Source organism: Microchirus variegatus (assembly GCF_963457635.1).
Source record: "Microchirus variegatus genome assembly, chromosome: 3".
In the NCBI taxonomy this organism is placed as follows: Eukaryota; Metazoa; Chordata; class Actinopteri; order Pleuronectiformes; family Soleidae; genus Microchirus; species Microchirus variegatus.
In genome coordinates this window covers 6,632,993-6,647,595 of record NC_139804.1, presented here as the reverse complement: position 1 = coordinate 6,647,595, position 14,603 = coordinate 6,632,993, and the positions used below count along the sequence as shown (strand labels likewise).

The window sequence follows — 14,603 nt, the reverse complement described above, 5'->3', positions numbered from 1 at the left end:
TCAAAATGCTTCTTACTGGAACCATTAGTGTTACCAAGAACCCTTGAAAAACCCTTTCTTCGGGAAAGGGTTTTTCAGAAGCAAATGGTTCCAGGTAGAACCTCAGCTCTTGTAGAAGGACACTTTTGGAACCCTTATTTCTAAGAGTGTTAGGTTCCTTATCTCCAGGGAAGGACAATCTCAACTCTTCCGTAAACCAACAACAGTTGGAGAAAGGTCCTTTTTTCTTCTAACCCTAACGTGACTGAGTCCTGACCTCAACCTCCATCGAGCACCTTTGGGATGAACTGGAACAGAGATTGTGAGCCTGGTCTTCTCGTCCAACATCAGTGGATACTGACTTCATGGACGCTCTATAGAATGAATGGGTGCAAATTCCCATTGAAACACTTGAAAGAAAGTCATCCAAGAAGATCTGTAAGCTGTTATAGCTACAAAAGGGGAACTAACTCCATTTTAGAGTATGTTATATGTGTTGGTGTTGGTGTTGGTGTTGGTGTTGGTGTTGGTGTTGGTGTTAGTGTTAGTGTAATGGTCAGGCGTCCCAATACTTTTGTCCATAAGTCAAGTCAAGTTCTACAATATATTACTCGATTTTAAGCGTCCAGGGAACTCTGGCGGCTCGAAACTGGCAACGTTCATCTTGGCAGTCGAGTTGTTTTTCCTGCCAACATGGCGGAGTAAACAAAACTGAGTCCTCCACAGTTTCAGTGTTCTGCAATCATGTGTTCGACTTCTTCGATCCAGTCGCACGGAGATTCTTCCTCGAAGTCTCTGCAAAGTGACGACAAAACATAACAACATATTTATTTGTTTTTACTGTTAAACTTCAGAGGTCACATTTACAATATTGATTTGACCATTCTGGGCTACTGTACAGGAGTGTGTGTGTACTTCCTGTCAGAAAAACAGGCTACTTCCTGTCAAAAAACAGGCTACTTCCTGTCAAAAAACAACCTACTACAACAGTTTTGGGTGATTTAAAAAGTAGTTATTCTAAAAACATGTTATGGTTAAGGGTAAGTTTTAGGGTTAAGGGTAAGCTCTGTCGTAAAACAACAGTAATAACAGGAAGTAGCTTAGCTACCTAGCTTCCAAGGTTTTCTGGTGCAAATCAGGTACAATGACTAAATCTGAGGTAACAAAAAACCCACAACAGTTCTTAATTTCATAAAAAATAATGAAAACATGATATACTTGATATATTATCGCTAAATCCTACACACTTTAATATGAGGTGTTTATTACATCCCTGTGTTGTCATATATGTTTTATTTTGAAATTCATATTCTCGCTATGAGCTTTTTAAGGTAAATTAAGAAGTGCAAAAGGACGTCGACATGAACATATACGATAATGACGATGTAAATACGCTCACGTGTCGTCGTCGTCAGAGCGTGGCTCCAGACGCCGCTGGTCGACGCTCACTTCCTCCTCGCCGCCGTCAGTGTCGTCGCCCTGAGGCTGAGACAGGGGTCCTTTCAGGGGGTCGTCCGCTGTGAGGAGACACGACAAAAACACTAATACAGTTACAGCAGTTTTCAGGTAAAATGCACTGTTTAAATGTAATAAAAGTGTTATTATGCTGTGTTTTTGTCTTTTTGGCGATGACACTGCCCGACTAAATAAAGATTAAATGAATTTCTGTGAGTCTTAAATGTTTCCACAAACCGTTGTGTATTAAGAAGGTGCTGAAGGCTCTGCTCAGCTGGGCCTTTTCTAACAGACTCATGAGTCTTTCAGGAGGATCTTTGTCCCATCGTCTCCTCTGCAGATCGTCCTCTGGATCCAACAAACAAACAAATTAGTCTCAAATGAGTTTTATTCTTTAAACTTTGCCCACATTATTTTAAAAACGACACATACTTTCATGATCGGAGCTCACGAGCGTCCGGGCGGTCGAGGACGCGCTGTCAGACGAGATGAGGCTTTTGTTTGCCAGAACCTGCAGCACAGAGTCCGACCGCTCAGTCGTCCACTGTCTGCGGCGGCAGGCGGCCTCTCTGCTTTCACAGCGACCCTCACTTATCTCCACACCTGGGGAAACAAAGGGTTATTTTAGAGACGTCGTAAGAAGAACATTTTTCCTGAAAAAGCTGTGTTGTTTTTGAATAAATGTGATGGTTTTTTTTCCAAAAAATGGGGAAAAGCTTTGATTTAATGTATTAACAGATAAAAAAAAAACCTGTATCATTTTTAAATAGATGTGATACTTTTTCCAAAAAGTTGGAAAAAGTTAGTTTTTATTGAAAATGCTGTTGTTTTTGAATAAATATGATCATTTCTCAAAAAAGAAATGGGGAAAAGTTGTGTTTTTCTCTATTAAACTGAACATTTTTCCCAAAAAAGCTGTGTTGTTTTTGAACAAACATGATCATTTTCCCAAAAAATGGGGAAAAGTTTGTTTTTCTGTATTAACGAGAATTTTTTTTAATTTTTTACTGAAAATGATGCTGTTTTAGAAAAAAATTGATAATTTTTCAAAAATGGGGAAAAAGTGATGTTTTTCTGTATTAGAAGAACATTTTTACTGAAAATGCTGCTGTTTTTGAATAAACATGATCATTTTTCAAAAATTGGGAAAAAGGTTTGGTTTTTCTGTTTTAACAATAACTTTTTAACTGAAAATGTAGTGTTGTTTTTGAATAAACATGATAATTTTCCCCATAAATTTGGAAAAAGCGTTGTTTTTATGTGTTAACAAGAACATTTCTGTCCTGCATTCGCCTCAGCATGTAATCAGTTCACCTGTGGTGAGAACACACCTGCTCCCAATCTAATCATCAAGCCTCTACTTATTTCCTGGTTCTCCAGCCTCTCGTCTTCAGAGTGTCACAGACTTCTGTGTGGTCAGACGTCACAGCTCTCCTGAAGAGCGCTGGTGCTTAGTAACTTGTTTGTCTTTTGCTTAGTTAGCTCCTGCGCTTTCCTATGCTCAGAACTTCTTCCCTGCATTGTGTCTTCGCCTGCCAATTTGACTTGAAAAAACTCTTGTTCGTTTTTTTTAACATGATAATTTTTCCAAAAAAAAAGGGAAAGGATCTCGGTAAAAGAGCATTTTCCTTAAAAAAGTAAACAAAAAGTTTTGTATTTCTGTGTCAACAAGATATTTTTTTTTAACCCCAAAACAATTTTGGCTCTGGTTTTCTGTCGTAAAGGGATACAGCTATTTTTTTATGATTTAACAAGAAATTTCCTCTAAACATTAAATGTTTATCTATAAAGCAAGCCTGTGACAGGAATATCTCTCTGACCGTTAGTCAGATTGCCCTTAGACTTTGGATCTTGGAATGACTTGAAATTTACCATCATAATAGTCGGCATCGCCCTGAACAAAGATCCGTCAAATATATATTCAAACCTCTTAAGGAATAATTTTAATGAATTTTTGAAATTCAGGAAATGATCCATTTGCCCTGATACACTTTGACAGTGAGCTGACTTTCTTCTCGAAAACAAAAAGTATCTCGGAATGACTTGAAATGTACCATCATAATAGTCGGCATTCCCTTGAACAAGGATCTGTTGAAAATATTTGCAAATCTCTTAATGAATAATTTTGATTAATTTTTGAAATTCAGGAAATGATCCATTGCCCTGATGCACTTTGACCTTTGTCCTTGTACACACAAAAACCACCCAACAATCACTTAAATCTCACACACGGAACCTTTAAAGTATATTAAGAAAAAACGCCTTTTTTATTATAATACATAAATAGTATTCACTGATCTCAGTAGATCTTTACGTGGACTTTACCTTCAAATGATGTCGTTTTCATCAAACTCTTCTCTTGCAGCAGCTCCACCACCTTCCCTCCTCCTCCTCTGTCCCATCGCCTCGTCCTCCCGCCCTCCTCCTCCGTCACCTGCGAAAGATTTTAATCTGTGCAGTAAATCAAACGCACCACACGAGCTCCGCCGCCATCTGAACCAACAGCAGGGTGGTCAAAGGTCAGATTCCACACGGGTAGGGTGGGGGGGGGGTCACCACCATCACCACAGCTGGGGGAAGTGGAAGAGTTTAAATTCTCACTTCTGCCCCCGAGCGTCCGTCACCGCACAGGAAGCTCGAGAGAGAGAGGACAAGCTCGTTTTTACCTGGGAGGGGAAATGATGTGAGCGCAGGAGTTTGGAGACCCGGTGAGAGGTCAGGATGGTGCGCAGGGACGGCCGGTCCCTCGGGTTGGTCTTGAACATGTGCTTGATCAAATAGCGCAGCTCGTAGGGCAGGTGGTCGGGGAGCGGCGGGTACGCGCCCCGGCACACCTTAAAGATCAGGCTCCTCCAGCTGGACGCCTGGAACTGGACACGAGACAAGAGGAGAGTGAGGAACCGTGGGAAATATACGGCCCACGCTGCAACATCAGAGCCACAGAAAACACATGAGGAGATAATGGAAATAAGCTGAAGATAACAACAGGCCTCCATCATTCCACAGCAGCAGGACCTCGCTGTGCACAGAGTCACTGGTTCACACCATGATTTACTGATGCGACTGTGTGTGTGTGTGTGTGTGGGTGCGTGTGTGTGTGTGTGTGTGTTCCTTAGGTCAGTAAACCAGCAGTGGAAAGAGTTCTGAAATATTCTACTAAAGTATAAGTATATTTTACTTACGTATAAGCAAAAGTACCGGTCTAAATAAACTGGTCTAAGTACTCAAGTAAAAGTACATTTTACTCAAGTATAAGTAAAAATACTGGTCTAAATAAGAACTAAGGTAAAAGTACTGGTCTAAATAAGTAATCAAGTACATTTTTCTTAAATTAGTAAAAGTACTGGTCTTAATAAGTACTCAAGTAAAAGTACATTTGAATCAAGTATACATAAAAGTACTTTCACTTGTAAATAAAAGTATTGGTGTCAATAAACTGGTCTAAGTAATCAAGTAAAAGTACATTTTACTTGAGAATAAGTAAAAGTACTGGTCTAAATAAGTACTAAGGTAAAAGTAAATTTTACTTAAGTAAAAGTACTGGTCTCAATAAACTGGTCAAAGTACTCAAGTAAAAGTACATTTTACTTAAGTAAAAGTAGTGGTCTAAATAAGTACTCAAGTAAAAGTACATTTTACTTAAGTAAAAGTACTGGTCTAAAAAAGTACTAAAGTAAAAGTACATTTTACTTAAGCATAAGTAAAATTACTGGTCTAAATAAGTACTAAAGTAAAACTATATTTTACTTAAGTATAAGTTAAAGTACTGGACTAAATAAGTACTAAAGTAAAAGTATGTTTTACTTAAATATAAGTAAAAGTACTGGTCTCAATAAACTGGTCAAAGTACTCAAGTAAAAGTACATTTTACTTAAGTAAAAGTAAAAGTACTGGTCTAAATAAGTACTAAATTAAAAGTATGTTTTACTTAAATATAAGTAAAAGTACTGGTCAAAAAAAGTACTAAAGTACATTTTATTTAAGTAAAAGTACTGGTCTCAATAAACTGGTCTCAGTACTCAACTAAAAATACTGGTCTAAATAAGTACTAAGGTATAAGTGCATTTTCCTTAAGTAAAAGTACTGGTCTAAATAAGTACTAAAGTTTAACTAAAGTAAACACACACAGAGGGGGAAGGTTTAGGGGACGTACCGGGTGTCTCAGGGTGCAGAGCTCGTAGAGAACGCAGCCCAAAGACCACACGTCGCTGTGGGACACACAAACCATGACATGAGGGTTATTCAGTATTGTTACAACTCACTCCTCCATATCTCACTGACCTCCTCAGGTCATTCAGCATCAACCCCCCCCATCCCGAACTCTGGAATGCACTCCCAAAACACATCTGAACAATAACGTCCCAAATCTCAAATCAAAACTCACTTAAAGTCTGTCTGGGGCTGCGAGACATTCAGACAATCAAGGAGTGTTAAGAAACGATGTGTGTGTGTGTGTGTGTGTGTGTGTGTGTGTGTGTGAATAAGGTGTTGAAATCCCTGCTCTAGCCAGCAGGGGCACTGCCGAGTATGGGCTTTAACACTTGCACACTTGCAAGTCCCCACTTTGCTTAATAGTTTTCTTAAAAATCACCACAGCGTAATTTTAGACATGATTTTAGCATGATTTAAAGCAAGACTAATAGGGGACTTGAAAAAGGTCCCTTGTTCAACGTGGAGTCCCCTGTTTGTTGGTGTGAAACGACACCAAAGTCCCCGTTCTAGTGGTTCACAAGTGTGTACACACACACACACACACACACACGGTTACATAACAAGTGCTGAGCTGAGAGCAAACGCTGTTGTGGAAAATTCCTCATTGTCACTGCAGTGACTGGCACTGTCACGTCAACCGACTGCTAATGCTAACCAACTGCTTATGCTAACTAATATGCACAGTGTTCACAATCTGTGTGGTCAAAAAAAAAAAAAAAAAAATCCACCTGAGGGGAAACTCAAGACATTTTAAATCAGGGTTTATTGGCAGACCTTGGGTAAACTATCCATAAACATGTTTGTATAAGTGTATAATGGCTTTAAAATAAGACATGCTCTCTCTCTCACTCTCATTAAAAACAATTAATAATGTTCATTAAATAAAATTATAATTTAAAACGAATAACAAAGCGGCAACTTAATCACATTATTTTTGATTGTTCTGTGAGTTTTTCCAATTCAAATTAAAGCAATGTCATCATAACAATTCATCATCCTTGCATTATGGGATACCGTAGTTAATATTTTCATGTTGTTGTTGCTTTTTTTTTTTCAATCAGCCACAAAACTCACTTTTTCAAAATTGCTTTTTAATGTTTGACAGTTTCATAACTTATTTGTTTTCTTTTTTTTAAATGAATTATCTTCATTCATTCTTGTGCTTTTAATGTGAGGCTACTTTGAGAGACTTACCTCTTATTGTTGTAAGGTTTATTGTCCCAGATTTCTGGAGCTACGTAATACGGCGTCCCAACGTACGAGTGAGCGAACGCTTTTGAGCTGCAACACCACAACAAAAACAACAAAAGGAGTAAAAGTTAAAGTACAGTAACTTAAAATTGCATGCAATTACTGCTTGTAAATTATTTCTTTTCCTACCTGTTGAGAATACACGCTGAGCCAAAGTCCCCGAGTTTAATCGTCCCGTCATCTGTCAGGAAAATGTTCTGAGTGAGGAAATTACAAAATTATCACATTAGGCAACACGGCTTTGTTTGTGTGTATAAGAACACATTTCATTCACAGCTCTGTGTGCAAGCTTTAAATATCTACAGGCTTCCGTACCTTGGACTTCAGGTCTCGGTGCAACACCCGTTTGTCGTGGATGTGCTTTGCACCTGCACACATTTGAGAAAACCACCTCAAGATCTGAAAGAAAAACAAAAAAATCAACGATTTAAGTGGAAAGTTAATCAGTTAAAATTAAGTGTGAGAATAGTTTAAAGACGTACATCATCAACACAAAACTGTGCCGTTTTCTGCTGCGTGATCCTCTGTAACAGGTCTCCTCCTCTGCAGTACTCCATGATAATACACAGAAGGTCATCAGCTGAACGACAACAACAAACACAATCAAATCATCCAACAATAACTGTGCGTGTGTGTGTGTTTGTCTCAGGTTTACTGCGTGTTTACCCTCGAATGCTTCCCTGAAGGCCACGATATTGGGATGTTTCATTGTGGACAGCAGGACGGCTTCTCTCCTCGAGTTCTCCAATTTACTCCGATTCTATAAAGATGCAAATACGGACGCGTGAATTCATGCATTTTACAATTATGCAAAAAAAAAACAAGGACACCTCCATGTTTCTGTGGAGGTGGCAATGTGGTTATCAGAACAGTGCAAATTACATTTTCACATCAGATTATAGAACACGGCAGAGCTGGATTCTAATATAATCCAGTGTTGAATTATCCATATACAGTATGGAAGCCAGGTTTTTTTTTTCACTATTATATTATTATGGTAATTATTATTTTCACTGAAGAAACCTGGGTAAACTCCTGTTACACACTCAACAGTCATTTTATTAGGTATACTTGTATAATGTTAAACACAAAATATGTATTCTACTTTTTTAATGTTTTTTGAATATAATACTTTTAGGGTCATAATGTATGTTTACTATGTATTACTACAGCTCTGGTTTTATTAATTAATTAATAAATTAGAAAATCAATTTACAAGTAGTGCTTTTCAAAATAAAAGCCCCCAGTGACATTTATTATGCATGTAAAACAATGAAGTGTTCACTCTGACCTTTGGCAGCTGGATTTCTTTGAGCACATATTCCTGCTGGCTGTTGTTACACCGCACTAACAAAGCTCTGCCGAACGATCCCTCACCGATGACTCTCAGCGGTGAATAATGTGACTCCATGGAGCTTCTTCGAATCAAAACAAAACAAAGACAGCGCTGAAAATGAACAAAAAATCCCTACATCTACAACAGACTGAACCACCGGAAATGAAGGTTTATATAAATGTAAACTATCTTCGTTGAGAAATCCAACAACACGTGTGGAAAATAAAGGCTAATTCAACTGAAAACACGGATTTATTATTGTTCTACATGTGCCCTCCGCGGGATTCGTTCCGTGGCTACTTCCGTATTGTTGTGTGACGTAGCCAGGTAGGAGGGACCCGGAAGTGCCCGTGACGCGCTCTCTTACCGCTAGATGGCAGTAGATTATCATCTCCAAAATCCTACTTCACGTCTCGTTGTAACATTTCAGCAGAAACCACGAACAGTCATTTAAAATAAGCGCTTCTGTTCGTCTAAATGTTGACACGTGTTTAAGCGCTTTTATGACACATTTCGTCCTCTTTCATTCGATGTAGGTTTTTGACAAAGAAAGCTGCCTGGAACGTGTGTTTGTGCCAGGTCAGAACTATGGCGATAGTATAAAAAAAAGTACGCTATTTAGGAAAAAAACGATATATTTTTAATCTATCATTGAAAATGCACATTCTTGCAGTGTTTATATTGACCCACGTCACATGGTGACTTTCAGAGCCCGGATAGCTCAGTCGGTAGAGCATCAGACTTTTAATCTGAGGGTCCAGGGTTCAAGTCCCTGTTCGGGCGGTCCTTTTTTTTTTTTCGCCTAACCATTTTTATACGGTAATTCAAATGTTTTTAAAGAAAACAAAAACCTACAGTATTAAGAAAGTCCTAATAATGTAAACAGCAACATGTTTTAGAGGATAAACACAATTTCACAGCTAAAAAAAGTGTTTTAACCCCCAAGAAAAATTATTTCTTTGCATCTTTTATTATTATTATTATATTTATTTTATTTCCTTATGATAACCATAATGACTATCAATATTTTATTTATTCTTTAATTAGACCCTACATTATCCCAGATACAGGCCTCTACCAAACGGTTGAGACGTCTGTTCATAATAAACCTGGTTTGCATAATTCATAAAGTCACATTTAGTGTTAGTGAGTTCAGCTTGATGCATTTTTCAATGAGATATAGTGACTTACAGTGTGGTCAACCAAATGGTTGAGTAGTACCTTAAAGGGTTAAGACAACAACAACTGACCGGAACTGTGCACATACACATACACATAAAATGCATGAGATGCTTTTTGCACGCGATTTGTGATTTACACCACTGTGCCCCCTTTAATTTTCAACTGAATTCCCCAAACATCTTGCGCAGCATAAACCGGCTTCATCGTGCTTCCTATTCCAAACGACTGCACGGTGAGGTCCAAGCGTCTAATATTTGCCTCATTACCTCTCTGGCAGCGTCCTGGCTGCACCTATCAGCGACTACACTCTGCCACAGGAGGAGAATAAAGGCAACGATAATGAGGTCAATATCGAGGCCCGTTACGCAAGTGTTTGTCTTCAGATCCTGGAAATAATGCTGCACGGGCTGGTTTTTGATGGACAATTTTCTGGAGCTGTGAACATAAAAGATGTTGCGGTTGAACTCGGTTTGGACGGAAGCCATTTGTGAAACTCAAGTGAGCTTCTGTTGACGTCTGTGATATCATGTAAGAACTAAACCCTCACAGAGAGGCAGCTTTCAACACTGAGGACTTTTCCTGAAGACCTGAGGGCAGCTTTAGTCAATTGTGCCCTTTTAGTCTGTTTGTGTTGTTTTTGATTCACGTTATCTTGATATTTTAACTTATTTGCTCTATTTGCTTTACATTTATTAATATAACTGTTTTATTCTGTTTCCTTTAACCATTAAAACAGAGTATTTATGCTACTTTTTCCTTATTAAAACACACATACAGAGGCAATATAGTGTCTTCTATCCTTTTTTTCAACCCAACTATATGAACACTTTAAATTGGATATAATTTGTGAAATTTGAAATTCTTCACAGTTCAAAATTCAACTTTATTTATAAAGCACTTTCAAAACAACAGCTGAAACAAAGTGCTGTACATCAGAGATAAATAAAACATAAACATGTGTGACCTTATAGACCTAAGAACAAACAATAAAACATACAATCAAATATTGTAGAAACTATAAAAACAACACTTGGCTTGTTTTTAAAGGTGCATTATGTGATAAATCTAAAGCAACTGACCCTAAAATCCTCCTAATATGTCACAGAGACTCAGGAATAATGTTCATATAACAAACTGAACTCACCAACAACAACAGTACAGACAAAATATTTGCATTAAAAAAATCATTTGCAGACTGCAAATCATGTTTATGTTTTGAAATCATGTTTTGGCATATGGCGCCACCTACCGCCGTCTACCAATCATTGCAGTAAGTAGAGTCTCACCTGCCGAACAACCACGGGTTGCCAGTTAGGTCAGAAAACGAAACCTAAAAGACCCTCTGTGTTTTGAATTTGAATGTAGTAACTGTTTTTGGCCACATTCTTACATATGGCACCTTTAAATTGGATATAATTTGTGAAATTCGAAATAATCCACAGTTCAAAGTTCAACTCTATTTATAAAGCACTTTTTAAACAGCTGAAACAAAGAGCTGTACATCAGAGATAAATAAAATATAAAAATGTGTGACCTAATAGACCTAAGAACAAACAATAAAACATACAATAATATATTTACAGTAAGACAGACAGGAAGACAGTAACAGAAACATTCAAAAACAATGAATCACGCTGCAGGTTTGAAGTGAAAGGCACCGTTTAAAAACTGAATGACTCAAATGTGTCCACTAGAAGGCAGAAGCAGACACGGCCTGATAAAAAGGGTAGTGTGCCTGTTATTGTTATTTTTATATTATTGTATCACATATATGACAAAAACAGACGCGTCAATACATTTTATTTTCTCTTTAACCTCCTCTGAAAAAGCCTTCCGGTGATACCGCGTCTTTTCACTCGTACATTCCTGTGTCGCTGTTTTCAGGGGGAGAGCACTTCCTCCACGGTGTGTTCAGGGACTCGTGTCACCACAGGATTGTAGCAGCGAAAAAAAAACATTACAGTGTTGAATTACAGCAGAGCGCTGGACTTCCCGGGCGACCGCACTAACGTCTGGAATACCAGAGAAAGAAAGATGTTACAGGAGGAGGAGGACAAAAAAGAAACAGAGAGAGATTAGAGTTACCTCAGAAACTCCACCACGGACACAGAACTTTGTCGCTAATGTGAATGTTTTCATGCTCTCACCTGCTTGTTGTTTGTCAGTTAATACAGATTTAGAGTCTTGTTTCTTTTATTTCATGATAACCAGGGTTTCCGTACCTTGGTCGACATCAAATTCAAGCAGTTTTCAAGGACTTTCCAGGACCAATTCTCTCAAATTCAAGGAGTGAATGTGCTTACACAGCACACTCTGCATCTGGACAAGTGTTTGTCCCTGGGATCTTGGGTCAAAGTCAGTCTTTTCAGTCATTTTTCTTTGGTGAGACAGAGATCTTGGATTTTTCAAAATCGGCTCACTCTCTCGCTTTACTCGCTCATTGTTCTGCGCGGAATCTCACATCAACCGCCGAGAGAGAGAGAGAGACGACGAAGCACATTCAATGACCCTTGTCTATTTAAGGGCCTTGAATTTTTTTCTCTCAAATTCACAAACTTTCAAGGATTTTCAAGGACCCGTGGGAAGCCTGTATAACAGATTTACCTGGAGTATCTTGGAATTTTCATTTCCCAGGCGTCACGTGAAAATCAGCTCTCTCTCTTGCTTTACTCACTCATTGTTCTGCGTGGTATCTCATGTCAACAGCCGAGAGAAAGACGACTAATTATCAAGCCTTTACTTAAATTTCAACTCAACTTCTTTCTTGCTCAAAATGCAAGCACATTCAATGACCCTTATCTATGTAGGGGCCTTGAATTTTTTTTCTCTCGAATTCAAAAACTTTCAAGGATTTTCAAGGACCCGTGGGAAGCCTGTATAACAGAAACATATTGCAGCAAAGTAAGACTTTGTCGATGAGGCCGTTTCAGTTCACTTGGTCTCAGTGGACAGGAGCAGCAGTTTAAATCAAGCAAGCTAGGACCTGGATTTACCTGGAGTATTAAAGGATCAATGCTGGACTCCTTAAATATGTGTGTTGAACTAACCTGGATAAATGCCGACGAGGCAGAAAGCTGTTTGTGCCTGATAAAAACGCTGGGATTAACTTAATCGAAGAAGAGCTCGGCTGAGACGGCATTATTATAGGAGACAGGAGGTTCCTGTGTGTGAGAAATAGTGACATCTAATGGTGAGAATGCAGATTGCAATGGAGGATTCACAACTTCCTTAGTCCTGTTTGTGCGAAATAGCACGTCGAGCTTTGTTATCTACGGTGGCCATGAGGTGCAAAACACAAACGCAACACGAATCAAAAACACATAAACATTAACTCAAAACGGAAACTAAAAAGCAGAAAACACAAAAACATTAACTCACAATGCAAACACACAAGCAGAAAACACAAACATTAACTCACAATGCAAACACAAATCACACAACACTAACACAAAAGCAGAAAACACGAAAAAATTTACTCGCAACGCAAACAGAAAAGCAGAAAACACAAAAACATTAACTCACAACGCAAACACAAATCACACAACACAAACACAAAGGCAGAAAACACGAAAAAATTTACTCGCCACGCAAACACAAAAGCAGAAAACACAAAAACATTAACTCTCTTGGTAGAGCTGCCGTCCCATGTAGAAGTGCACACTACTGATAGCACAAGTTCAAATCCCGCCCCACGCAGAAAGCACAAACAAAAAAGCATTTAACACAACAACATTACCTCAGTCCGTGTTTTGAGTTGCGTTTTCGTTTTGACATGCATTTCCGTTGTGTTGTCTGCTTTTTTGATTGCGTTTCCGTTGTGATATAATGTTGTTGTGTTAAATGCTATTTTGTGTATGTGCTTTCTGCTTGGGGCGGGATTCGAACTGGCGCTATCAGTAGTGTGCACTTCTACATGGAACGGCAGCTCTACCAAGTTAGCTAAAGTGAGTTAATATTTTCGTGTTTTCTGCTTTTGTGTTTGCGTTGTGTGATTTGTGTTTGCGTTGTGAGTTAATGTTTTCGTGTTTTCTGCTTTTGTGTTTGCGTTGTGAGATAATGTTTTCGTGTTTTCTGCATTTGTGTTTGTGTTTGCGTTGTGAGTTAATGTTTACGTGTTTTCTGCTTTTGTGTTTGCGTTGTGAGTTAATATTTTCGTGTTTTCTGCTTTTGTGTTTGCGTTGTGTGATTTGTGTTTGCGCTGTGAGTTAATGTTTTTGTGTTTTCTGCTTTTGTGTTTGCGTTGTGAGTTAATGTTTTTGTGTTTTCTGCATTTGTGTTTGCGTTGTGAGTTAATGTTTTCGTGTTTTCTGCTTTTGTGTTTGTGTTGTGAGTTAATGTTTTCGTGTTTTCTGCTTTTGTGTTTGCGTTGTGAGTTAATGTTTTCGTGTTTGTGTTGTGAGTTAATGTTTTCGTGTTTTCTGCTTTTGTGTTGTGAGTTAATGTTTTCGTGTTTTCTGCTTTTGTGTTTGCGTTGCGAGTTAATGTTTTCGTGTTTTCTGCTTTTGTGTTGTGAGTTAATGTTTTTGTGTTTTCTGCTTTTGTGTTTGCGTTGTGAGTTAATGTTTTCACGTTTTCTGCTTTTGTGTTTGCGTTGTGAGTTAATGTTTTCTCGTTTTCTGCTTTTGTGTTTGCGTTGTGTGATTTGTGTTTCCGTTTTGAGTTAATGTTTTTGTGTTTTTGATTTGCGTTTGTGTTTTTTGATTTGTGTTGTGTTTTGTGATTTGCGTTTTGCACCTCAGGGCCACCGTAGGTTATCAACTGTGTATACGTTTGAATTAAGTTTGATTCTCTTTGACTCACCTCCTTGTAAAACCTTTGTTTCATAAACCTTAATAAATGACCTGGATCAGGCCGCCCTGGGTCTAATCCGCTACTTATACCAGCCGAGGTTTGATAGCAGAGTTTATCATAATGAACAGAGAGAGAGTTTTCCTCTGCATATATGCAGTATCTCACATTGCAGTAAAGTCTTCCACCGGGTCCTGATATATCTCTGCACTCTCCTCACTCTTATTTTCCTCCTTATCTTAGGTATCTATAGGGGATTTGTGTTCCTCGAGTAAGGAGGAGGCTGTGAAGTTTGATTTTTTTGATTTAAATCATGCAGGATAACTCCATTCGAGGACTGAATGAAGTGCCATCTGCACAGGGTTTTATTTCAGAACTCACAATGTTTTTTTTCTCTCTT

General features: G+C 38.4%; 1 protein-coding gene across 1 annotated transcript; it reads right to left on the bottom strand.

The window, feature by feature from the left end:
• Positions 1–707: 707 nt before the first annotated feature.
• nek3 (NIMA related kinase 3) lies at positions 708–8,308 on the bottom strand (the record flags this gene model as incomplete). Its single annotated transcript, XM_083886449.1, is given in 14 exon segments — positions 708–774; positions 1,379–1,496; position 1,668; positions 1,670–1,782; positions 1,867–2,037; positions 3,760–3,868; positions 4,101–4,304; positions 5,588–5,642; positions 6,841–6,927; positions 7,027–7,094; positions 7,213–7,296; positions 7,380–7,477; positions 7,564–7,657; positions 8,189–8,308. Coding segments are annotated over 14 exon segments (1,389 nt in total).
• Between the last annotated feature and the right edge of the window lie 6,295 nt (positions 8,309–14,603).